We start from the raw sequence: 24,173 nt of genomic DNA, 5'->3' as shown, positions 1-24,173 counted from the left end.
CTGTAACCACCACCGCTGTCTGGCGCCGTGGCCCCAGAGCTGGACAGTTGGAGCTGGCAGCTTTTAAACCCAAGTCAGATGGCCTCAGTTCTCTGCTCCAGGCCATCCAAGCCACCATATTTAAAACTGCATCTCACTGGGCTGGGCACAGTGGCTCACAACTGTAATCCCAGCATTTTGGGAGGCCAAGGCAGGAGGATCACTTGAGCCCAGGATTTCAAGACCAGCAAGACTCCATTTCTACTAAAGGAAGGAAAAAAAATAGCTGGGTTTGGTGGCAAGTACTTGTAGTCCCAGCTACTCAGAAGGCTGAGGCAGCTGGATCACTTGAGCCCAGCATGAGCAATAGGGCAAGATCCTGTCTCAAAAAAAAACATAAAAAGTAAAAAGAGTAAGATTCGATCTCACCTGGCCAGGTGTAGTGGCTCCTGCTGGTAATCCCAATACTTTGGGAGGCTGAGGGGTGAGGATCACCTGAGGCCAGGAATTCAAGACCAGCCTGAACAACATAGTGACACCCTATCTCTACAAAAAAAAAAAAACCAAACAAACAAACAAAAAAACACATGGTAGAGCAGAGTGCACTTACCCAGCTACTCAGGAGGCTGAGGTGGGAGGATCACTTGAGCCCAGCAGTTTGAGGCTTCACTGAGCTGTGATCTTGCCACTGCACTCCAGCCTGGGCAACAGAGCTACACTGTCTAAATAAAATTTTTTTTTCCACCTTCTCCCCACCTGCAATTTTTTTTTTTGGAGACAGAGTCTCACTCTGTTGCTCAGGCTGGAATGCAGTGGCATGATCTCAGCTCACTGCAACCTCCACCTCTCGGTTTCAAGCAATCCTCCTGCCTCAGCCTCCTGAGTATCTGGGATTAAAGTCATGTGCCACCATGCCTAGCTAAGTTTTTTTGTATTTTTTAATAGAGAAGGAGTTTCACCATGTTGGTCAGGCTGATCTCCAACTCCTGACCTTGTGATCCACCCGCCTCAGCCTCCCAAAGTGCTGGGATTACAGGCGTGAGCCACCTCACCTGGCTCGACCTGCATTACTTAACAGGCCTGGGAGTAAGACTTTGGTAGGTGAACCATGATGGGGGCTACAACCTGGACAGCACGCAGTGTCAGGTTTCGAAGGAGTTGGCCGCAGCTGAAGGCACTGGAGGGTTCTAAACCATGAGGCAACAGGATCTCTCTGCCTCCAACACTGAGAATAGGCTGATGAGAGCCAGGACAGAAGCTGGGAGACTGGCATCTGGGCAGAGATGATGGTATGGGAGAGCTGGGTGGGGGTGCTGGAGGGGAGGAGAATCTATCTTGCATCTGTCTTGAAGGTAGAGTCACTGGGGTTTGCTGATGGGTCAGGCATGGCCCTGGACCTCCCCAGATCCTCCGTGCCCCTGTAAGGAGTGGTCCTTTCTCCCACAGTGGGGCTCCAGCTCACACAGCATCCACAGGTCTACTGACCTGCCCCAAGGACAGAGCCCCACGTGGATGGCATTTTCCCAACATTTAATTAGGAAAAAACATTCCATGAACAAAGAAAAACTCATGCAACTAAAGAGGAGAGAATGGGGGGTCTGGGACCGTGAGAGGAGGCAGAAGACACGGAGCAGTAAGGCACGGCCGCCTTGGCCCCTTGGGGCGGGCGTGGGACGGAGCGGGCGCTGAGTGTGTGGCTGAGGAGGGAGTCAGGGCAGCTGCAGACAACACCGAGGGCGTTTGGCCCAGGAGGGGCCCAGCAGGCCCAGGAGCGTTCTGGGGCCTCCAGGCCCGTCAGACCCTGGCACATGCCTGGGTCTAGCCCTCCAGGTGCTCAGAGAGAACAGGGCCTAAAGATGCTGAAGGGGGACCCTGTGGCCCAGAGTGGCACAGCCACAATTCTGAGGAAGCTTTGGAGGCCTCACCCCAAGTGCTGCTGGTACTGCGGCCCTGCCTCGGAGTGGGTGGGGTCAGCCATGGCGAGGGTGAGGTGCCAGGGCCAGAGCGAGACTGATAATGCCTCACAAGGAGAGGCATTTACAGATGGAGATGGAGGCGGAGTTTGAGTCAATAAATAGGCAGAGGGGTATAAATAGCAGGGAGGGTGGGGCTGGCCCAACACCTGGGCACAGGCCAGAGGGTGGGGGTATTGCTGCTGCTGGGTGGGGGCTCGTCCTGTCACCCCTCCCCCTGCAGGGCCCAAAGCAAGGCACTAATGAAGGGGGCCTGGGGGTGTGGGGGACATCCTGGCCAGGGTGACCTGCCCCACAATACCCAATTCAGGGCTCAGCCCAGGGACCCAGGCTTGAGCCAGCCACTCCCCTGGACAGGAGGACAGCTCAGGACTGAGAAGCCCCCTCCTCACCGATTCCGCACCCTCAGCTGTCGCTGGACACAAGGCTGATGATCTGTTCCAGTTTCTGCCGCAACTTATGCTTCCGACATGACGCATCTCGGTCCAGAGCCGTGAGAATCTGGAGGAGAGGGGTCCTTTGGAGCTGGGCTCTTCTTTCCCACATGCCTCACCCCTCTATCCTCCCCACGAAGCCCCCATAAAAGCCCAGCAATGCACTTTCTCCTCTTCCTTACAGCTAGGGTGTGGCCTCTCCCTAGAGTGACCTGGACTCTGGACTCACCATGCGGGATTCCCCCTCCCCATTCCCTTCCAGCCCAAGCCTCCCTTGCGAGGCCCCCATGACCCTCGCCACAGCCAGCGAGCGTTCTGTAGGTCACCATCCTTCACCAGCAGCAGCGCTGGACAGATGCAGCTGGCCGCTGCTCCTCCGACTTGTAAGGGTCCTCACTGGCTCAGGCTGCAGGGCACCACCGGGCACTCTCAGGACTCCCCCGTCACTGCCGTGCCTCCCCTCCTCCTCTCTGTGTGTCTCAGGGCCCAGGACTCAGGGCTTGGGCCGATTCTTTCTCTACACCCACTTGCAGCTTCCCTGTGAGCTCATCCAGGCTCCGGCTCTAAATCTGTATCCTCAGCCCAGGCTCCATCCTAAAATCCACCTCTCTGTGTCCTCCTGCCTCCAGCAGCTCTCATAGAAAGCCTGGGCCATCCTTTCCAGCACTCAGGCCCCTGAACTTTTGCCCAATGGCCACTTTTTACCCAGCCAATGGCTTATCTCCTGGGTCCCTCAAATTCCAGCATCTGCCTGTGATCTCTGAGAGTATCACCTGTGCCAGCCCCAAGGCTGGTCAGGGAAGGGACCATGAACAATTTGAGAGACAGACTCTGTCCGTTCTGTCCCCAACCCCCACCAACCCTCCTGCCTTTGACACTGGATGACACACACCTCCTGGCGGTACTTGGTGACATAGAAATAGAGCTCGCTGAGCGCACTCAGGACATTGAAGTCACTGGCGTGGAGGCGGGACTGCTCCACCAGGTAGGCGTCCATGTCCTGGTCACTGATGGATGCCATCTTTGCAATGTCTCGATAGTACCTGTTGGGACCCTCAGTCTGTCACTCAGGCAATGTCACAAAAACTAGAACCCCTGCCCTCACTGCCCCCCCAGTGCTCCAGCTTTCTGCCTGTAGCTGGCCTTCCCTGGACAGACAACCCAGGGAGGGGCAGGTCCCGTCCCTGCCCCCGCAGCAGCGAGGAGCGCACCTCTCCACCCAGCTCTTGTAGTTGGGGATGTCCTTGGCATAGAGCAATTTGTTGGAGGGCGAGTCCTTGCCCAGGCGGTGCTCGGACGTGGAGCAGGAGTCCATGAAGGTCTGGGCTACCACCGACAGGCAGGCGTCCGTGATGCTGTTCTTGTGGATGTCGAATACGAACTGTGGGTTCTTGATCACATTCACCCAGAAGCGCAGCGGCAGGCTGTGGGCGACAAAGGGACATGCACGTCAGGCTTCCTAGTTGGCCCCGAGGGCCCCTCCCACAGCTGCTTCCCTGCGCATCTCCTTCCTGTCAGCCGGCTCACATCCTGGCCAGAGATGGTGAGAGCAACACGTTTAAGGTGAGCGGCCTTTCCTCTAGGTCTCTAGTAACTGTCCTCTCAGTCTCAACCCCTCTGCAGCTTCCACCACCACCTCACTACCTGCGCCTGACCGCCAGCATCTCTACCTGCTGCAAGGCCTCACCACCACCATCCCAACCACCCAGGCAGTCCAGCTCCAGAACCTGGCTCAATGGGCCCCCTGACTTGATGTTGCCATCAGTGTCAGCCCCAGGCCAAGCCTCATGTCCTCCTGCCTGGATGGCTACTCCAGGCCCTGGGTCTCAGCACAGCCACCAGCCTCTTGCGCCCACCCTCTACTGGTACCAGTTGCTCTTCCAGGTGTGGCGCACGTCGGGGTCACTGATCTGGCGCTGGTCTGCCTGCTCATCCAGGAAGTCGAACATGTACTTGATGGCCAGGGGCAGGGCAGAGCCCCGGTGCGCTGTGCTGAACACCGTCTCAAAGAGGTCATCCACAAACTTCTGCAGTGTGCCCTGCGTGGGGCACACAGGTCACACGCTGTGAGGGAGGCAGGTGGGGATGTGCCCAGAGCAGGAGAGATGGAGACTTGGCCTTGATCTAAGGCTAAGTTCGCCTAGCAAAGGCCCTAAGAAAGGGCTAAGGGCCCCAAATGATTCAGGGCCCCCTCCCCTGTAAGGCCAGGACAACCTCTGGGCAGAGGCCAAGGCAGAAGGCATCTGCAGAGACCAAGGTGGGAAGAGGCAGACCCATACCTTGGTGGCCAACAGCCGTGTCAGGTAGATCTCCGAGACCATCTTGCTGCCACGGTCCCCCTCACGATGGTCAGCATGATCGTGGTTTTTCACCAGATGCCACAATTTGGTGCCCGTCTCCTGGTCAGGCGTGATCATGGGCGCCCGTGAGCGGAGGCTATCAGGGCTGCTGGCCGTGCGGAGCAAGCTCTCTGAAGCAGAGAATGCATGTGACCTCAGGCCACCAGGAGCCCATCAGCCTGTGGGGACCCATCTGCCCTCACTGACCGCCCCTCTGTGTACACTCCACAGAACTGCAGACCTCCCAACAGCACAGGCCAGGAAGGCCTTCAGAGCCAGACCAGCTAGTTGGAAGTGGGGGTTCCCTGGGATGGCTTACCCAGCCTTGAAGGGCACACAGCCACCATGCCAAGAATACCTACCGTAGCGGCTGAGGGAGCGGGTGAAGGTGAAGGAGTTGGCCATGTTATAGGCAGACACTTGTTTGGGCACCAGTGCCACCAAGGAACCATCTGTCACCTGGAGGCCCCAGAGACAGAGGAGGACACTGCAGGAAGCTGAGAAGCCAAGGAGCCCCCACCTACCCACAGCCATGAGGGGAGCCCATGAATCCAGGGAGATGTCCTGCTGCCGCTCAAGGCAGGGTCCTGGCTCGCAGGTGGCCCTGGCAGGGAGTGGGCCCCAGCCCTCACCTGGTAGTGGGCCAGAGAGTTGAGCCTCTTCCAGTCACACTCGATCTTGGTGGTGACATCCTCATCCTGGAGGACGATGCGAGTCATGCGGCCCTGGCGCCACTCTGTGGGCCACAGAGAGCCCTTAAGATTATGCTGGCATCCCCTAATTCCCCGGCACACTCCTCTTAGAGAACAGGGTTCCAGTGGGGAGCGGGAAAGCCTATGGAGGTCACATGTACAGGGGCTACGAGCCCCCTCAGAAGGTGTGAGTGTGAGCCAGGAGAGGGCAGGGCCTCACCCAGGTCCATGTCCTCAGCTTTGGGTCGCTGGGAGTATGGAATCCCCTTGTACACAGTGTCCAGCAGTTTATCTTTGGCCTGGGTGATGCTGTCACAGTTGAGAACCTTCACTGGGACCTGGGCACTGCCCTCATTCTCCGGACACACGCACTGCAGGGTCTGAGGGGAAAGCAGACCCAAGGGTGAGGCCTGTCTCCCCACCCGCACCTCTTGCCCACGTAGCCCTACGCTCACCAGTGTCTTGTAGTCGATCTGCTGCCGGATGAGCTTGTCCTCACTCAGGGAGTATCGCGCCTCGCCAGTGATGGCATCGATGGGGCCCTTCTCCATCTGCTGCTTGATGGCACAGTAAAGCAGGAAGAGAGGCTCCCCAGCGCACTCCTGCAGCCAGGAAGAGGTGCAGAGCTGGTTGCCCGCCTGATGCTGGCGGCCAGTCCTCCGCCATCACCTCCCTGTAGCCCACCAACCCAGCGCACCTTCAGAAACTTGTGCAGCAGGAACGTGAACCAGTTGGTAAGCATCTTCTCAGCCACTGACTCTGTCCTAGGGCACGAGAGGGGTGCTCAGGCCTGGCAAGGGCGGGGCTTCAGTAGGGGGCAGGGCCAGGCAGGAGAGGGGCGTGTCCTGGATAGAGCGAGGCAGGCACCTGCGCAGCAGCAGCTTGGGGTGGTTCTTGCTCTCAAGATTTTTCTCGATGAGGTCAGCCAGCAGTTGCTTGAGCAGCCCTGTGGCATAGTCAAGCCGGCTCTGCAGGGCCACCATGGTGAGCGAGGCCACGGTCCCACGATCGCGCATGGAGAAGCTGCTCTGGGCCTCCAGCGTGTGGATGAAGGTGAGCACGAAGGCACGGCTGTGTAGCAGCTGCCCAAACAGGCGCAGGGCCTTCTCCACGTTGGGCGGTGTCTGTGGGGAACAGGGGTCTCAGAGGGTGGTGTGGCCCTACAGGGAATCGGGGGAGGGGCAAGCCAGGCAGAGGCTCACATCCAGCTCCTTGAGCACCGGGTGGGCCTCGATGCCCGGGAAGAGCACGCGCACGGCATAGGTCCGGTAGTCCAGGAAGGGGATCTGCACCTCGTCCATGTGGTTAGTCAGCTCATTGATGTCTGTCTGCAGCTCTGCAAAAGCTGGGGGGGTGGAGAGAGTGAGTGAGTAGGCAGGAAGGAGGCCCCCAGCTTCCACAGCATGCCCCGCCCCACCTCAGGCACCTTCCTTGCACTCCAGGGCCACGCGGGACTCCAGGTTGTCCATCTGCAGCTGCAGGCGCTTGAGGGTGCGGTCCGCGTCCTGAGTCTTGCGCTTGTAGGCCACCAGCACGGCCATGATGGTCAGCAGCAGGAGCCCGCCCCCTGCTGCCAGCCCCACCATGGCTGGTAGGGTCAGCGCCCGCTCTGCCGAGATGTGCAGGGTGCCCAGCCAGAACTCCAAGCCTCCTACCAGCACCTGTTGGGACAGGCTCGAGGTGAGCTGACCACCATGCCCACCCTGGACTGCCTGTCGGGGGGCTCTCCCCCTCCACACCCACCATGACAGGCTGCCGGCCAGTTTGGCTGGGTGAGTCACATAGGAGCTGCGTGTCCGAAACCGTGAGTGCACACGGTTGGCCTCCGATCAGCACTGTGTAGTTGAGGCGAGAGCTGCCAGCAGCTGCAGGAACCAGGTTCTTGCCCTGGGGGTGGAGGATACAGTCAATCCAGGACTCTTCACTTTCCTGCCCCTCCCCACCCCCACCCCGCCCGCACCTTCAGCACCACATGGGAGCCCGGTTTGACGTCCAGCACACCAGAGGGCCCCAGCGGCTCAAAGCTGGGGTCGGGGTAGTAGGTAAAGGAGGAGCGGTTGAGGGAGCGGGCCGTCTGCACGTGGTCCAGAAGGAAGCCAAACTCATCAGGGTGCTCGCCTTGCGCCCGAGGCTGGGGCCGCCCAAGAAAGATGCCAGGGGCCTTACACAGCATGGCAGTGTCGTTAATCACTTGGCATGTCTGTGGGGACAAAGGTGGACAGCCCGGCACATGAAGCCATGGGCTGCAGGGTCGAGGCGGGGCGAAGCACCTGGTACTCACGTTGGTGGTCTCGATGCCACGGTACTTGGCGCGGACCCGGGGCTCCTGGACCGTCAGCAGGTGGGTCCCGCTCACAGTGATGGCAGTGCTTCCACTGGGAACAGGGCAGGGCCCTCAGGCTCCATCCTCCACTGCACCCACCCAGCCCTGGAGAGTGATTGAGGCTGCCATGGCAGCCTGGGACGTCCCTGACCAGTGAGGTCCCAAGGCTCCAGGAGGGGCCCCACTAGAGCTCCTCATTGGTCAGGGACGTCCCCCCTTCCCCAGGGTCTTACTTGATGATGCTCCAGGTGGGCTCCAGGCGGGTGACAGTGGGGTCCTGAGTGTACGTGTAGATGACCCCAGGACTGGAGATGTTAGCCCGGTCAATGGCAAGTGTGATGGGGGCCTGGCTGGGGCCCAGGGTGGAGACAGGTGAGAGGCACACGATCGACTGGGCATCCCTCCTATGTTAGCAAGCGGGGTGCTTGGAGCAGGTGGCCCAAGGCCCTCAGCCACACATCCCCATGGCCCCCCACACAATGCCCAGCCCAAAGTTGGCAGGGCCCTGGCCCACCTCACAAACTGGCACTCGCTGTCCCTCACAGTCACTGTAACCCTGCTGCCAGCGTCCAGAGAGCTGCCCGAGATGGTTAGCCGTGTGCCCCCTGATGCCGGGCCGCGGCTGGGACTCACTCGGTCAAACGTTGGGGTCTGTGGAAGAAGCTGCCCTGAGGGGCTGTTCCACATACCCCTTTGGGGAGGGAGAAGGGACAGGAAGGGGGAGGCCAGCAGCCACGCACCACAAAGCTGTAGAGCTGCTCAGACTGCGTGCGGAAGTCAGCAGAACAGTCACCCACGCACAGCTCCACGGGCCCCGGCAGTGGGCTGGGCACCAGCGACTCCTCCATCTCACACACGATCCTAGGGCTCAGAGAGTGTCAGGGCCGGCCCGGCCACAAATGGCCCAGACACCCACACAGCCGCACTCACCTCTCAGCACTGACGTACTCGGCCGAGATGGAGTTGCAACGCACGCCAGCCACCCGCAAGCCCACCTCTCGGGACAGGAGGCCCAGGTTCTCACCCACAATGGTGACCCAGGTGCCTCCCTCCTTGGGCCCCACAAGAGGATGGATCTGTAGAGCAGGATGGGCAGTGAGATGGTCGGCCCAGGATCCCGGGTGCCTGGCTGGCAGTGGGCAGGGGTGGTGAGGGAGGCTGACCTGCGTGATGCGGGGGTGGCTGCACCGGGCGCCCTTCTGGCTCGGGTGCATCCAGTTGGTCTTGGGGGCCGGGCAGTGGGTCCGCAGCTGGCACCTGTGCTCTGAGATGCACCAGCCGCAGTTGAAACGGGGATCAGCCTTGAGGCACAGGCCACAGCTGGGTCGCTGCGCCCAGCACTTGTACAGGAGGGCTGCGGGCACAGAGGGCACTGCTGATGGAGGGGGTAGCAGCAGAAAAGGGGAAAGTAGGGAGCACTAGGACCCCCAGACCTGACCCCAGTAGTGCCGACTGCCTTGGGAGGCAGGCTCCTTGGCCCATGCTGCCCTTCACCTCGGAAGCTGGGAGGCTTGTCTATGGGGAAGTCTCCATCCCAGACCACGGAGAAGTCCAGCTCGGCATCACCATACTCATCACCGTCATAGGAGTACTGGAACAAAGAAACCCATGGGACCTCAGATAAGATGTGCAGACCCCACCCCAAAATTTCTGCCAACTTCTCCATCCCCCCAGGCACAGGAATCTCTAACAGGAGACTCAGAGAATTCCCTGCCAGGGAGCTGGCCATAGACAGGAATGATACCCACAATGCCACAGCCCAGACCCCAAAGGGAGGCAGCAGGTGGGACCTCACCGAGGCATTCTGGCACTGCACACTGCTGCTGTTGAAGCGCACAGCGGGCACCCGCTGCTGCCGCCCCTGCACCCGCACGACGCACTCATAGTTCTTCTGGCCTGACTGCGGCTGAGGCAGGTTCTTAGCCCGCAAGGTAAGAGGCTGCATGACCCCAACGGGGATCAGGAGGTCCCCGCTGGGCAGGATCTCAGGACAGCCCTGGGGGGAAAGCACCTGTCACCTTCTCCAAAGTAACCCAGAACACATAAAAGCCAGCCCCTTGCACGTGGTGCCTGCCTCACCTCAGGGCTCTGGACCCTGCCCTCCAGGAAGGAGCACTCATTGGGCCGGCTGGTACACACGTGGCGGTACTTACACCAGTGGCAGGGGTAAAGGCTGCCAACACAGGACATGCACCTGCGGGGGAAGTGGCTTCAGAAAGAGTAGAGGAGGCTGCACTGCTCCTCACCGCTCCCCAGCAGGACATGTCGGAAACTAAAGGAAGAAGGCAGCCATATCGGGGGACACAGAGATGTGGGGAGGTTGTGGGCTATCAGGGCCTGACAGCTTGTCAGGGTGCCTGCAGGTGTCGCCTGTCCCAGAGGTCCCCTCTATCCCCAGGGGTAGGGACAGGTGCTTGGCCAGGTACTCACGACTGGAGGACGCTGCAGTTGTAGAAGACGAAGTCCGCACCAGCAAACCTCACACCGGTCTCCTTGGAGAGAAGCTGCAGCCGCACGGTGCGCACGGCCCCTGCAGCAGTCCCAGGGTGGCTGTGAACTCTCTAAGGATGGGGAGCGGCCCCACCCTGGCCCACCCGGGGCAGCCCCAGCCCACTGACCATGCCCCCTGGTAAGAGCTCGGAGCTCCTGGAGGGAGGGTGAGGGGCAGCGCAGTTCACCGGAGGGCAGCAGGACAGCCTCGCTCTCCGCCGTTTCGAAGGCGCAGCGCACACCCGCACTCAGATCTGGCACATTGTGCAGGGCAACAGTCAGCTGCGGGAGACAGAGGGCTTAGGGCAGGGCGCACTCCCAGTGCGCATGTGCACGCCCAGCCCGGCACCCCAAGTTGCTCACCAGCAGCCCAGGTGACGTCACTGACACATTGTTGGGCCGGACCCGCACCTGGACACACTTGCTCAGCTCCTCAGCAAAGCCGTGCGGAGCAGAGGCGCCTGGACAGGCCCCTTCGCGGCAGCACCTGCACAGGGTCGGGCCACAGCCAGTCCTGCCACTGCCCTGGGAGGGCCCAGGCCTGTCTGACTCACAGTGCCAGGCAACAGCCAGCCTTGGCCTCGTCCCCTGGGGCCCAAGGGACGTCACTCGGGGTGGAAGTTCCGCTCATTAGCTGGAGAAAGTGGAGGAGGGTGGGGGGGAGGCCGCAAGTGCAGGGCTAGGTGTGGCTGGCTCCAAACCCCGAGCAGGGGCCCCGCCCTCACCTGTGCTGCAGCACACACCAACCGCAGTGCGGGTCCCCAGAGCCCAGGCAGGCCGCGCAGCTCTGGTACTGCTCGCAGGTCTCCACCGGGAGCTGGCTCACCTGGGGACAACCACGTCAGCACCCAGCTCGCCCCTGCCCCACCCCCCACCCCCACCCACCACGGGCCCACCTGCTTCTCACTCAGGAGATAGATGTGTCGGTGGTCGGGGCTGAAGAGCAGGTCTCGGAGGATGGGGCTGCCATCCACCACGGGCACCGTCTCATACAGGTGGGCATCCTGGGAGCCATCGACCCGTACCTGAGCCACAAGACCAACCTGATGCCCCCACAGCCCAGAGGCTGAAAAAGGAGGGTACAGAAGCCAGAAAATGCCCAGGTTCAGGGGATGTGTGTTAGAGGGAGAGCTTGAGGACGGCATTGATTAGGGGAATGAGACCCCTGAAAGCCTCTGTGCACTTTAAATGGGTGAATTGGATGGGAGGTGTTCAACATAGCCGCTACAGAGGAAAATAGCGTCCTCGGAACAGAGCAGGTGGGCCGGGAGAGCTCAGCATCCCTCTCTGCAAACCCTTCCCTTTGCCCCCAGACCAGCTCTTGCCCTCCCTGGGGACGGCACTCCATCTACGAGGCAAGCAGGACAAGGGCACTGCAGTCCCCCTGACTTCTGTGCCTTCAGAACTTACCGGAGTGCCCAGGAGTTCACCTCCCCCTTCATGCCAAGATACCCCCAGATCCTAAATGGAAGCACCCACAGCCCCAGGGCCCACAAGGGAAAGAACAGCGGAGCTGGGGCATGGATCTGGAAAGCTCTCTCTAGGAAAGTGGTATCTTGGGTGGGAGGGAAAGGATGGAAAGTAGTGAGCCAAGGAGAAGGCAGCAGGCGAGTGGGTCTGCCCCAAAAATGGGGAGGCTCGAGGGGCAGGGGACCGGTCCAGGCCACAGCACACAGGGCAACATCTGTGTTTCCTCCCTTATTTATTCTATGGAGGACCCAGCAATGACAGCTCGGCCCCAGCCCTGCTCACATGGCAGAGAGACCCCACAATAGGTCAGTTCTCTGTCCCCAGAGCCACAGGAAGCTGGCAATTCAGTCCACAGTGGGAACCGGCAACAGTGAGGGTGCCAGGCTCCTGGGACCCAGCCAGAGAAACCCTCCCTGCACCAGCCGTGTCCTGTCCTGTCCTCAGGGCCCTCCCGTGTGTGTGCCCACCACCAGCCTTGTCCCATATCTGAGATGTCCCCACCCCCACATGCCCAAGATTCTGGGGGCCACCTTCTTCAGGCTGCCGCTGCGTGTGCCAATGAAGACCACAGAGTGCTGACGGTAGGTGTAGGCAGCCACGCTGGCCATGCCATCGGTGCTGTCAGCCACCAGGGGCAGCCCCTCGATCACATGCAGGCCGCCCAGAGGCTGGTTCAACACCAGCCCGCAGAAGTTGCCGTTGATCTGCATGGGCTGGTGAAACAGAGGAGGGACCCATGAGAGTGAGCGCTGCCAGGCGCAGGCACACAGCAGCAGGGTGCAGGCTGGCAGATCCTGCGACTTGGAAGAGAGCGGGATCTACAACCCCGTCCCCTCCAGCTAGTCCCAACTGCTCGCCCTAGGGTGCTCCAGGAAACTGGTGGCTGTGGAGGGAGACAGAGGACGGACAGCAGGGAGGGAGGAGCAAAGCCTGGGTCCACTGAGGAGACGGAGCAAGGAGGAATGAGCTGGGAACAGGAGCAGGAGTAGGGCACTGGGCAGGCCAGAGAGAGGGAAGGAGAGGGCAGGGACCCCTGGAAGGGAGAAATAGGTGGCAGAGCAAAGGTGCCACTCCCAAGGCCATGCAAAGCCTGGGACAGAAAGACTGGCCATGAGCCCAGGCTGGGCATGGCAGACCTGGGGCAGGGCAGAGGACCAGTGTGGGGTGGCAAGGGGCTCACGGTGTTGATGCAGGGCAGCTCCTTGTTCAGCAGCCAGGGCAGGGCCAGCGTGCCCTCCCCACGGTAGCAGGACTGGATGCGGCGCCGGATATGGGCATTGATGTTGCTGAGGGTGAACAGGCAGAGGATGGTCTGCCGGGGTGGGCTGGCTCGGTTCTTCTGGCCCTGAGAGAAGATGGTGAAGAGGACGTCCTCGTCAGCAGGCACGCCCAGGGCCTGGGCCAGGAGCAGGCCAGGCTTGGCCAGGTGGGCGCTCTGCACCAAGCGGTACTCTACACCACGCCAGGAGCAGCCAATGGGGAACTCCACGTATGAGTAGAACTCTGAGTCCCCCGCACACATGCGCACGATCTTGGATGTGAAGAATTTCTCGCCCGCTGTGTCCAGCAGCGTCTGCTGGGTATCCAGCTGTAGTGTCAGGAAGTACACGAAGGACGCGCTGACGAAGCCATAAATGTAGTAGATGTCAAAGGCGGGGTACAAGGACAGCGTGTCTGAGGGGATCTTGATCTGGGAGGAGACAAACTCATCCTGATACACCTGGGGAACAACGGGAGGACAGAGCATCAGGTGATGCCCTGCGCCAACATCGTGGACGTCGCCAGCTTCCCTCTGGACAGTCACAGGAGCCCCACCCTCCACAAAAAGTCCCCTCTCAGAACAGGGCTCTTCCAGGAGGCAGAGCCAGGACTGGGTGGAGGAAGGAGGGAAGGAAGGCTCACGCACGAGACTGAACATGTCTGCGCTGTCTTCATCGCTGATGAGCTTGCGGGAGCTCAAAGTGGGGAAGTACTCTGACTTGCCATCGACCGCAGTACCCACGAAGAGCTTGCTGGGCCCCTGACCCTGCTCCACAATGACACCAGCCATGGAGTCGGGCTCCTGGGCCCCCGACAGGTAGTGCTCCTTGCGGTGGTGTGGCTCACCCAGCTTGAAGAGGTCGTCCAGGCGCAGGAACTGGCAGATGCCCTGCCAGATGCTGCCGCAGGCCACCAGGCGGCGGGCCGCATAGTCTATGAGCAGCAGCTTGTTGACGTTGTCCACAGGGGCCAGGCGGTGGGCACACACGCGCATGCTGGGGGGTGGGTAGCAGCGAGCGTTGTCTTCGACGGGCCCCGTGACGTGGGCCCGCAGCTCAGTCAAGTTGGGGGCCAGCTTAAAGACTCGGTTCACTGCACCCACGAACACCTCCCCAGTCACCCGGTGCACAGCCAGGTGGGTAAGCGTGGTGTCCGTCACCACGAAGGCACGGAAGGGCCTGCTGCCCAGGGCACCCCCCGCAGCAAGGAAAAACAGCAGGAGGAGGCAGACACAGGGCATGGCCAGCAGCCGCGTCTGGGGACGGACCTGGAGAGAGATGGTGCATGGGAGTCAGAGGCCTCAAGCACAGAGGGCCGGGCCACTGACCCACCCAACAGAGCCCCAGATGGCCACCCTGACTGGGAAAAAGGAGGGGCCTTCACCAGGGCGCATGAGTGAGCAGCCAGCACGGGCAGGCTTGGGGGCCATCAATCGTCCCTCAGCCCCCGTGCTGGAAAGGAGCCAGAAGGCCTTGCCTCAGCTGGGCCACACCCAAGGGGGCAGCAGAGCAGATGCTGGGAAAGGCCAGGCAGGAGGCCCTCCAGGACCTGAGACCCTGGATACTACATCCCAGAGCCCAGGGTGACCAACAGCAAGCCCCAGGCTGCCAGGCTGCCCCCACCATGCCTGAGCTGAGGGGAGAGGGAGGCAGGAACAGAACAATCAAAAGCTGGGGGAGAGGCGCAGGGGCAGAATAGCATCGGAGTGGCACTCCACTGGGAGCCCTGAGACAGAGGGTGTGATGCAGGATCCTGCACCACCATGTCCCCTGCAGGGGGCCCAAGCTGCCTCCCGGAAAAGGGCCTCAGCTGGCTGTCCAGGAGCCCCCTTAGCCACGCGCCCAGACACACAGAAGTCAAGCTCTGCTCAGGCACAGCCTGCGCGGCTCCCTCTCCAGACCCAGAGGTTCACTGGGGAAGGGAATGTGCAGGAGGCCCTACCTGCCCTTCAGAGTCCCAGGAGCCTTAAAAAGGAGGACCAATGTCCCCAAATACAGTCAAGGCCTTGGGGAGACAGGACAGGAGACATAGGGACAGTGCTGGGACTGGCACTTAGCCCCCAGACCACACCCAGCCAGCCCCAGACTACTAAGACAGCAGGGCAGTGTCGTGGCAGCCAACAGGGCAGGGCTCAGCACCACACTCTCAGTTCCACAGCCCCTTGGGGAGATAGGAGGTACCCAGCTTGGGGGAGAGGGGCCGATGCAGAGAGCCAAACCAAGGAGGCACAGGAGAGAGAAAGGGTACAAAATGCGTTTGCGAGAACAAGGGGCAGGCCTAGCTTGAAACCGCGAAGTTTTAGCTCGGATTGATCACGTCTCCAGGGCTCTTTTGTCAGCTGGACCCCTCATGCAACAGCGCAGAAGAAAAGAAGTCCAAAGAAGAGAGGCCACATCCTGTCCTCACCTCCTCTACACCCCGGGAACACAAGCGTAGGGACAGGCTGGGGACACGTCGGGAGGGAGACCTGGGAAGCACAATTTCAGGCCCAGCCCCCACCTGTAAGTGGCAACCTCGGGCATCACAGGTACACGAGGCACTTTGCCACGGCCGGGCCAGCAGAGAGCCTGAGGACCGGGGGAGCCCCACGCAGAGAGGCGGGTCCAGCGGCCGCGCCCCCACAACCCCCACCGTCCTGCTGGTCCAGTTAGCCCGGGCCCCACCAGGGCACCCCTCGCGGACTCTGGGAGCCCTTAGCGGGAGGGAAGTACAGCGGCGCTCCCCCAAGAGGCTGCTCCCCTGCGACAAAGGGTCCTCTTTGGGCAGGGGGCTGGTCTCGGGTTGGAGTCCCCACCACGCGGGGCACGAGGGCCCAGGCAGGCCGGCGCCGACGGGCAGGGGTAGGGCCTGACCCACGCAGGCCGAGCCAGACCCCCGGGCTGCCTGAGCCCCGGGCCCCGCCGAAGCGGCTGGCCCCAAATGGACGGCAAAGATTACGGCTACCTACCTGTCCCTCCGCTGGCTCCGGGTGGCCGCCCTCTGGCCACGTGTACGCGCTCCCGAGCCCCACCGCGGCACCGCTCGCGTACACCCACGGCCTCACCCCCGCGCCCCGCGCACAGCGCGCGCAGCCGCTGCCGCCGCCCACACACTGGGCCGGCCTAGGGGCCGCCGGAGCCTTTTAAACCCGGACCGTACCACCGCGCGGGGCGGGGGCGCGCAGGGACGCCCGGCCTGGGGGTCCGCAGCGGCAAGAGGCGCGGGCGGGGCCGCTGCTTCCCGCGGCCAGGGACCTCGCGCGCAGCCCCGACCTCCGCGACCTGCAGGGGGACCCGCCTGGCCAGCCGAACCCCTTCGTTCGATGGCCGAGTCCGCGGCTCGCGCCTCCCCCGCGCCCCGATTCCCCGCCCGCCGCCTCGGGCGACCCTGGAACCCGCGCGCGCCCGCGCCACACCCCCTCGGGCCTGGGGTGCGCGCCTGCCCCGCCCCACCTTGGCGCTCGGGGACGAGCCCTGGGTCACCTGCCGCCGGGGGGCCGCCTTGCTGGTCCCGGCTTCTCAGGTGCACCCCCGCCGAGGACTCGCGCTCCCAGCTCAGATCACGCCCCTGACGGTCCCTAACCCGGAGGGCCTTCAGCGACAGCCGTCCAAACCAGCCCCTTCCCCTGCGACCCTGAACCGGAGGCTTTCTCTTTCTTCCCTTGCTTTCTTTTTCTGTTTTGTTTTGTTTTGTTATTTTGTTTCGTTTTGTTTTGACACAGAGTCTCGCTCTATCACCCCAGCTGGAGTGCAATGGTGAGATCATAGCTCACTGCAGCCTCGACTGCCCCAGGCTCAAACGATTCTCCCGCCTCAGCCTCCCAAAGTGCTGGGACTACAGGTGTGAACCACCACACCCCACTAAGGTTTTCCTTTTCATTTCCCTGATGACTAATGATGTTCAGCATCTTTTTCGTGTGCCTCTTGGCCTTTTGTATATCATCTCTGAAGAAATGTCTATTCAAGTCCTTTGCCCATTTTTATTAAATATGTGTGTGTGTGGGTGTGCGCGTGTGTGTGTGTATACATGTTTTTTTTAAACCCCAAATTGAGATCTCACTGTATTACCCAGGCTACAGTGTAGTGGCATGATCACAACTCACTGCAGCCTCGACTTCCAGGGCTCAAGGGATCCTCCTGCCTCAGCCTCCAGGGTAGCTGGGACCACAGGCAAGTGTGGCTAACTTTTCATATTTTTGTAGAGAGAAGCAGGGTCTTGCTGCATTGCTCAGGCTGGTCTTGAACTACTGGGCTCAAGGAATCCTGCTGATCAGCCTTCCAAAGTACTGAGATTATATGTTGGGCAAGGTGGCTCACACCTGTCATCCCAGCACTTTGGGAGGCCAAAGTGGGCAGATCACCTGAAGTCAGCAGTTCAAGACCAGCCTGGCCAACATGGTGAAACCCCATCTCTACAAAAAATACAAACATTAGCTGGGCATGGTGGTGGGCACCTGTAGTCCTAGCTAGTCGGGAGGGTGAGGCAGGAGAATCTCTTGAACCTGGGAGGGGGAGGTCACAGTAAGCCAAGATCGCAACATTGCCCTCCAGCCTGTGAGATAGAACAAGACTCTATCTTAAAAAAATAATTTTTAAAAAGCCGGGCGCGGTGGCTCACGCCTGTAATCCTAGCACCTTGGGAGGCTGAGGCGGGCGGATCACAAGGTCAAGAGATCAAGACCATCCTGGCCAACATGGTGAAACCCCATCTCTACTAAAAATACAAAAATTAGCTGGGCATGGTGGTATGCGCCTGTAGTCCCAGCCACTCGGGAGGCTGAGGCAGGAGAATTACTTGAACCCGGGAGGCGGAGGTAGCAGTGAGCCAGGATCATGCCACTGCACTCCAGCCTGGCGCCTGGTGACAGAGCAAGACTCTGTCTCAAAAAAAATAATTAAAATAATAATAATAATAAAAGACTGAGATTATAGGCATAAGCCGCTGCACCCAGCTCTGAACTGATTTTAAGTAAAAGAGATCACCCTCAACAATGTGGGTGGCTTTAAGAGCAAAACCTGAGGTTTCCTGGAGACGTGGAAATTCTGCCTCAAGACTGTGTAACACAGGCTTGGCATGGTGGCTTATGCCTATAATCCCAGCACTTTGGGAGGCTGAGGCGGGTGGACCAACTGAGGTCAAGACTTCAAGACCAGCCTGGCCAACATGGGGAAACCCCGTCTGTACTAAACAATACAAAAATTACATAAAAAAGCTGGGCATGGTGGCGGGCACCTGTAATCCCAGCTACTCGGGAGGCTGAGACCAGAGAATCACTTGAACCTGGGAGGCGGAAGTTGCAGTGAGCCGAGATCATGCCATTGCACCCTGCTTGGGCAACAAGAGTGAGACTCCATTTAAGAAAAAAAAAAACTGTAACACAGAAATTCTCCCTGAGTTTCCAGCCTGCCAGCTTGTCCCTACAAATTTCACACCAACTTGTCAGCCCTGACAACTGCATAAACCAAATCCTTAAAATAAACTGTGTGTGTGTCTGTGTGTGTATGTCCTGTTGATTCTGTTTCTTGGGAGAACCATGACTAATACAGATGTCTTTCCAATTATTTAGGTCTTCTTTAATTTCTTTCAATGATGTTTTGTAGTTTTCAGTGTACAAATCTTATACTTCTTTTTAAAACTGTATTAGTATTTTATTCTTTTTTGACACTGTTATAAATAGAATTGTTTTCTTAATTTCATTTTGAATTGTGCACAGAAATACAATTGATTGGCCAGGTGCGGTGGCTCATGCCTGTAATCCCAGCACTTTGGGAGGCCGAGGCAGGTGGATCACGAGGTGAGGAGATCAAGACCATCCTGGTCAACATGGTGAAACCCCATCTCTACTAAAAATACAAAAAAATCAGCTGGGCGTGGTGGTGCATGCCTGTAGTCCCAGCTACTGGGGAGGTTGAGGCAGCAGAATTGCTTGAACCCAGGAGCGGAGGTTGCAGTGAGCAGACATCACACCACTGCACTCCAGCCTGGGCGACAGTGCAAGACTCTATCTCAAAAAAAATTATCCAGGCATGGTGGCAGGCGCCTGTAATCTCAGTTACTCGGGAGGCTGAAGGGGACAATCACTTGAACCCCGAGGCAGATGTTGCCGTGAGACTAGATCATGCCATTGTACTCCAGCCTGGGCAATAGAGAGCAAGACTCTGTCTCAAATAAAATAAATAAGATTGATTTTTGTATAATGATCTTTTTTGGAGACAATGTCTCACTTTGTCACCCAGGCTGGAGTGCAGTGACATGAACACTGCTCACTGCAGCCTCGACTTCCCAGGCTCGAGCAATCTTCCCACCTTAGCCTCCCACATAGCTAGAACTGTAGGTGCATGCCAACACGCCAGGAAAATTTTTGTGTATTTGTAAAGATGGGGGTTCATTGCCCAGGCTGGTTTCCACCTCTTTGGCTCAACTGATCTGCCCACCTCAGCCTCCCAAATACCTGGGACTACAGGCGTGTGCCACCATGCCCGGATAATTTTTGTATTTTCTTTTTTTTTTTTTTGAGACGGAGTTTCGCTCTTGTTACCCAGGCTGGGGTGCAATGGCGCGATCTCGGCTCACCGCAACCTCCGCCTCCTGGGTTCAGGCAGTTCTCCTGCCTCAGCCTCCTGAGTAGCTGGGATTACAGGCATGTGCCACCATGCCCAGCTAATTTTTTGTATTTTTAGTAGAGACAGGGTTTCACTATGTAGACCGGGATGGTCTCCATCTCTTGACCTCGTGATCCACCCGCCTCGGCCTCCCAAAGTGGTGGGATTACAGGCTTGAGCCATTGCGCCCGGCAATTTTTGTATTTTCTATAGACACAGTCTCACTATGTTGCCCAGACTGGTCTCGAACTCCTGGGCTCAAACAATCTACCTGCCTAGGCCTCCCAAAGTGCTGGGATTACAGGCATGAGCCACTGTGCCTGGCCTCAGTCCCGTCTTTGTCATCTCATCCATTGGCTTTACGGGACGTGTAGGTGTTACGCTCATTCCCTTGGCGATCTCCTCTCTAGTTCCAGAGCATCAATCATGTCTGTCTTGACAGCTCTGCAATTTCTCATTCCATCCTCCCAAGCTCTCCTGTGAACTCCATGCGCCTGGATCTAATAGGCATCTCCACATACCATTCCCACAAGCAAACCCTCCATTGTTCACCTTAGACTTGCTTCTCTTCCTGTGCCTCGCATCTCAGTGAAGGTTATTCCTCTTGCTCAGGCCAAAGTCTTGGAGTTCTTGACTCCTCTCTTTCTCTCAAATACCACGTCCTATTTGTCAGCAAATCTTGTTGGCTCTCCCCACAAAATCTATCCAGAAGCTGACCTTCTGTCCCCGCCCTGGTCCAAGCCACCAGCCTCTCATCAGAATGGCTGTGGTGGCCTCCTCACTGGCCTCCCATGCTTGCCCTCCCCCAGTCCCTTTGCCACACTGCTACAAGAATGACTGGAAAACTTAACTCAAGATTGTGTCTTGCTCCTGGGAAACTCCTGCAATCACTTCCTTTATAACACTGACTTCCAGAAGACCTTCTAACTATGATCTAAAACCCAGAAGGCATAGAAGATTAAAGAGTCCAACCAGCCAAAAATAAACTTTTCATGCCCAAAACCAGCATAAAATCAATGAAAAACTAGGAAAGGATTCGCCCTGTATAACACAAAGGGCTGGTCTCCCTCATACATGGAAGGTACCCAGAATTCTGTATTTTATTTATTTATTTATTTATTTATTTATTTATTTATTTGAGACAGAGTCTCACTCTGTTGCCCAGGCTGGAGTGCAGTGGTGCAATCTCCGCTCGCTGCAACCTCCGCCTCCTGGGTTCAAGCGATTCTCCTGCCTCAACCTCCCGAGTAGCTGGGATTACAGGCAGCCGCCACCATGTTCAGCTAATTTTTGTATTTTCACTAGAGACGGGGTTTCTCCATGTTGTCTAGGCTGGTCTCAAACTTTTTTTTTTTAATAATAGAGACGGGGTTTCACCATGTTGGCCAGGCTGGTCTTGAACTCCTGACCTCAGGTGATTCACCCGCCTCGTCCTCCCAAAGTGCTGGGATTACAGGTGTGAGCCACCACGCCTGTCTGGTCTCAAAATCTTTACCTCAGGTGATCTGCCCACCTCAGCCTCCCAAAGTGCTGGGATTACAGGCATGAGCCACTGCACCCAACTGAATTCTAGATAAAAAAGACCAGCAAAAGGCCAAGGCAGGAGGATCGCTTGAGCCAAAGATTTCAAGACCAGCCTGGGCAACATAGTGAGATCCTGTCACTAGTTAAAAAAAAAGAAAACAAGAAGACCAACAATATGAGTAATGGGCAAATGACAGGAATAGACACTTTGCAGGAGAAATAAAGTGCACATCGTTTTTAAACATGTGAAAAGAGAAATACAAGTTAAAAACCACACTAAGGTCAAAGAAAAACTTGTACATGAAGGCTCATAGCAGCATTATTTACAATAGCCAAAAGGTGGAAACACCTGAAATGCTCATCGGTGACCGGATGGATAGACAAGATGCAGTGCGTGCAGACAATGGACTACCGCTCAGTCATAAAAAGGATCCATGTGACAGCATGGAGGAACCTCAAAGCGTGATGCTAAGAAATACAAGCTAGACACAAAGGCCATGCACTGTAGGATTCCATTGATGTGCAGCTTCCAGAACAGTCCAATTCATTGACACAGTAGATTAGCAGCTGCCAGGGCCTGGGGAAGAGACTGCTCAGTAGCCACTGGGTCTCCTTTTGAGGGTGAAAGTGTTCCAGTGAAAGGCAATGGTCACACCACAACACGAATGTACCAAATGCCACCAAACTGTACATTTTAAAATGGCTACTTTTCTGTCATGTGAATTTTTCCTCAGTTGAAAAAATTAAAAACACAAAGAAAAAACAAAACCCCGTGCTGAGAAACCATGTCTCCATCTCAGCTTGGCATGTGCCCCCCCAGTGGCGACTGAGGGCACCATGTGGGCAAGGCTGGGAGAGCCGGCCCTCACCTTGCCCATGGGGCTGCAAAGTGGGCAGGCCCTAGGAGTGGACTTGGCCACTCCTGCAATGATGAATCTGCAGTTGAAGAGTGAGGAGCCTCTCTGCACCCATGTGAAAAGATGCCGGGTATTGGGCTGTATTGCTAATGGACACTATGGTGCATGGTGCCAAGCAACACTCAAGTGCAGCGCCTTTTGTGTAAGGTGAGGGTCATGAGGGGCAACCAGAGGAGCTTGTCTTCGTATAAAGAGGACAGGGAAGCAGGCAGTGAAGAAAAGCACATCACTGTTGGAGACACTGCTGGAACTGGCCCAGCCTAGCGGGATGTCAGGTGTCCTGCTGCCTGTGCTTCCATGCTGACATGGGGCTCACATGAACACAGGGCCTCTGCTGGACAGTCAAGGTGAGAGAAAAGGGTAGCATCCATCCCTGCCCCTTATCTTGAAGCTTCCTCCTTCCCCTTGTTCCAGCCCAGGCTGGAGTGCCATGGCGTGATCTCAGCTCACGGTAACCTCCACCTCCCGGGTTCAAGCGATTCTCATGCTTCAGCCTCCTGAGTAGCTGGGACTACGGGCGTGCACCACCACGCCCAGCTCATTTTTGTATTTTTAGTAGAGACAGAGTTTCACCACGTCGGCCAGGATGGACTGGTTCTCTTGACCTCAAGTGATCCACCCACCTTGGCCTCCCAAAGTGCTGGGATTACAGGAATGAGCCACCGTGCCCAGCTTCCAGCTTACTTTTGACCCACATTTGGTGTTCCCTCTGCCTGGAACACACCCTCCCACATAGAAATGGCTGACTTCTTATCATTTGGATGTCAGCTTAAATGTCCCCATGCCAGAAAGGCCAGTTAACCTTGCGCCTGCATTTTTTTGGTTTCCCTCTCTGCTGTCTACACACACAGTCCCCAGGAATGAGGTCTGGGTGAGCAACGCAGGTGACCACTCCTGGCACACATTGATCCTTGGTGACCTTATCTGGTTCCAGAGCATCAAATACCTACTTTGCCAAACAAAGTGGCTCACACCTTCAATCCCAGCAGTTTGGGAGGCCGAGGTGGGAGAATTACTTGAGCACAGCAGTTCAAGTCCAGCCTGGGCAACACAGCAAGACCCCATCTCTACGAAAAAATTCTGGGCCAGTCACAGTGGCTCACACCTGTAATCCCAGCACTTTGGGAGGCCGAGGCTGCTGGATCACGAGGTCAGGAGGTCAAGACCAGCCTGACCAACATGATGAAACCCTGTCCCTACTAAAAATATAAAAATAGGCTGGGCATGGTGGTGTGCACCTATAATCCCAGCTATTTGGGAGGCTGAGGCAGGAGAATTGCTTGAACCTGGGAGGTAGAGGTTGCAGTGAGCCGAGATCACACCACTGCACTCCAGCCTGGGCAACAGAGCAAGACTCTGCTCAAAAAAAAATTCTGTTCCAATTTTCATGTACGTAAAAATAAAATAAAATAGCCAGGCATGGTGGTGCATACCTGTAGGCCCCTGGAGTCCCTAGCTACTCAGGAGGCTGAGGTGGGAGGATCACCTGAGCCCAGGAGGTGGAGGCTGCAGTGAGCTGAGATTGCACCACTGCATCCAGCCTGAGAGACAGAGCGAGACCCTGTCTCAGAGAAAAAAAAAAGAAGAAAAATACATTACTCTGCCCTCGTCTCTCTTCCTAGTGACACCAGGTAGCTACTTCCCGGCCATGGTGAATGAGACGCTGGGTGTCTGCACTGTCCGGCGCCATTAGATCTCCATATTTGCCAGGAAGGGGAGGCCAGACCCAGGGCTGGGGTGCTCCTGGCCAGTGAGGGGCTGTCCCCAGTCTTCTCCTCTTGGCCTCAAGCCAGGGAAGGAAGAGTGGAAATAAGGAGCTGTCAGCTGGCCTTCCTCAGCCTCCTGGATCCAGGCCTGCCTGCCTCAGCTTAGCCAAGTGGAACCTGGGGAAGTGGCTGCTGAGGTGGCAGAGGGGAGTCCTGGACCTATCCCCGCTCTGGATCCTGCACCAAGGGTTGTCTGAGCAGAGCCAGCTAAGGCAGGGCAGGGAAGTGTTGAGTGCAGGGTACCACAGCAGACCAACCATGCTGGGACAGCCCAGAGCAAGGAAGGCCACATGACAGCCATGTCCCCTGTGGGAAATTCAAGAGGAGCCCAAGGTCCTGGCAGAGAGGCCTGGGAAGGAACATCCTTCCCACCCACCAGAGCCACCACAGCCTGAGGAAAGCTGCCCGTGGTCAGGAAGCACAGG

General features: G+C 57.9%; 1 protein-coding gene across 4 annotated transcripts; it reads right to left on the bottom strand.

Annotated features, from left to right (window-relative positions):
• Window positions 1-1,492: 1,492 nt before the first annotated feature.
• Window positions 1,493-16,053, bottom strand: PLXNA3 (plexin A3). 4 transcript variants are annotated; one of them, XR_013531686.1, is made up of 33 exons: window positions 15,908-16,053; window positions 13,607-14,227; window positions 12,881-13,420; window positions 12,231-12,413; window positions 11,127-11,255; window positions 10,956-11,056; window positions 10,594-10,717; window positions 10,359-10,512; window positions 10,171-10,270; window positions 9,820-9,934; window positions 9,536-9,736; window positions 9,235-9,331; window positions 8,904-9,094; window positions 8,671-8,816; window positions 8,481-8,601; window positions 8,255-8,391; window positions 7,974-8,144; window positions 7,699-7,792; window positions 7,378-7,617; window positions 7,161-7,304; window positions 6,844-7,078; window positions 6,620-6,762; window positions 6,285-6,541; window positions 6,115-6,181; window positions 5,873-6,019; window positions 5,638-5,797; window positions 5,358-5,461; window positions 5,088-5,184; window positions 4,666-4,856; window positions 4,256-4,450; window positions 3,598-3,810; window positions 3,279-3,429; window positions 1,493-2,453 (listed from the first exon to the last, which is right to left on the bottom strand). XR_013531686.1 is itself a non-coding variant. In XM_003735865.6 (33 exons), exons 2-33 carry the CDS (start codon window positions 14,198-14,200, stop codon window positions 2,358-2,360), a joined length of 5,613 nt encoding a protein of 1,870 aa, XP_003735913.2. In that variant the 5' UTR covers window positions 14,201-14,227; window positions 15,908-16,053; the 3' UTR covers window positions 1,493-2,357. The 4 variants fall into 4 exon arrangements, 3 of the variants coding, with proteins under 3 accessions (XP_003735913.2, XP_035144168.1, XP_078219830.1); XM_003735865.6 differs by having other exon boundaries at window positions 4,256-4,425; XM_035288277.3 differs by having other exon boundaries at window positions 4,256-4,425; window positions 7,378-7,578.
• Between the last annotated feature and the right edge of the window lie 8,120 nt (window positions 16,054-24,173).

The sequence above is a fragment of the Callithrix jacchus genome, chromosome X (genome assembly GCF_049354715.1).
Source record: "Callithrix jacchus isolate 240 chromosome X, calJac240_pri, whole genome shotgun sequence".
In the NCBI taxonomy this organism is placed as follows: Eukaryota; Metazoa; Chordata; class Mammalia; order Primates; family Cebidae; genus Callithrix; species Callithrix jacchus.
The sequence above is the reverse complement of the archived record's forward strand: the minus strand, read 5'-3'. Positions and strand labels throughout refer to the sequence as shown.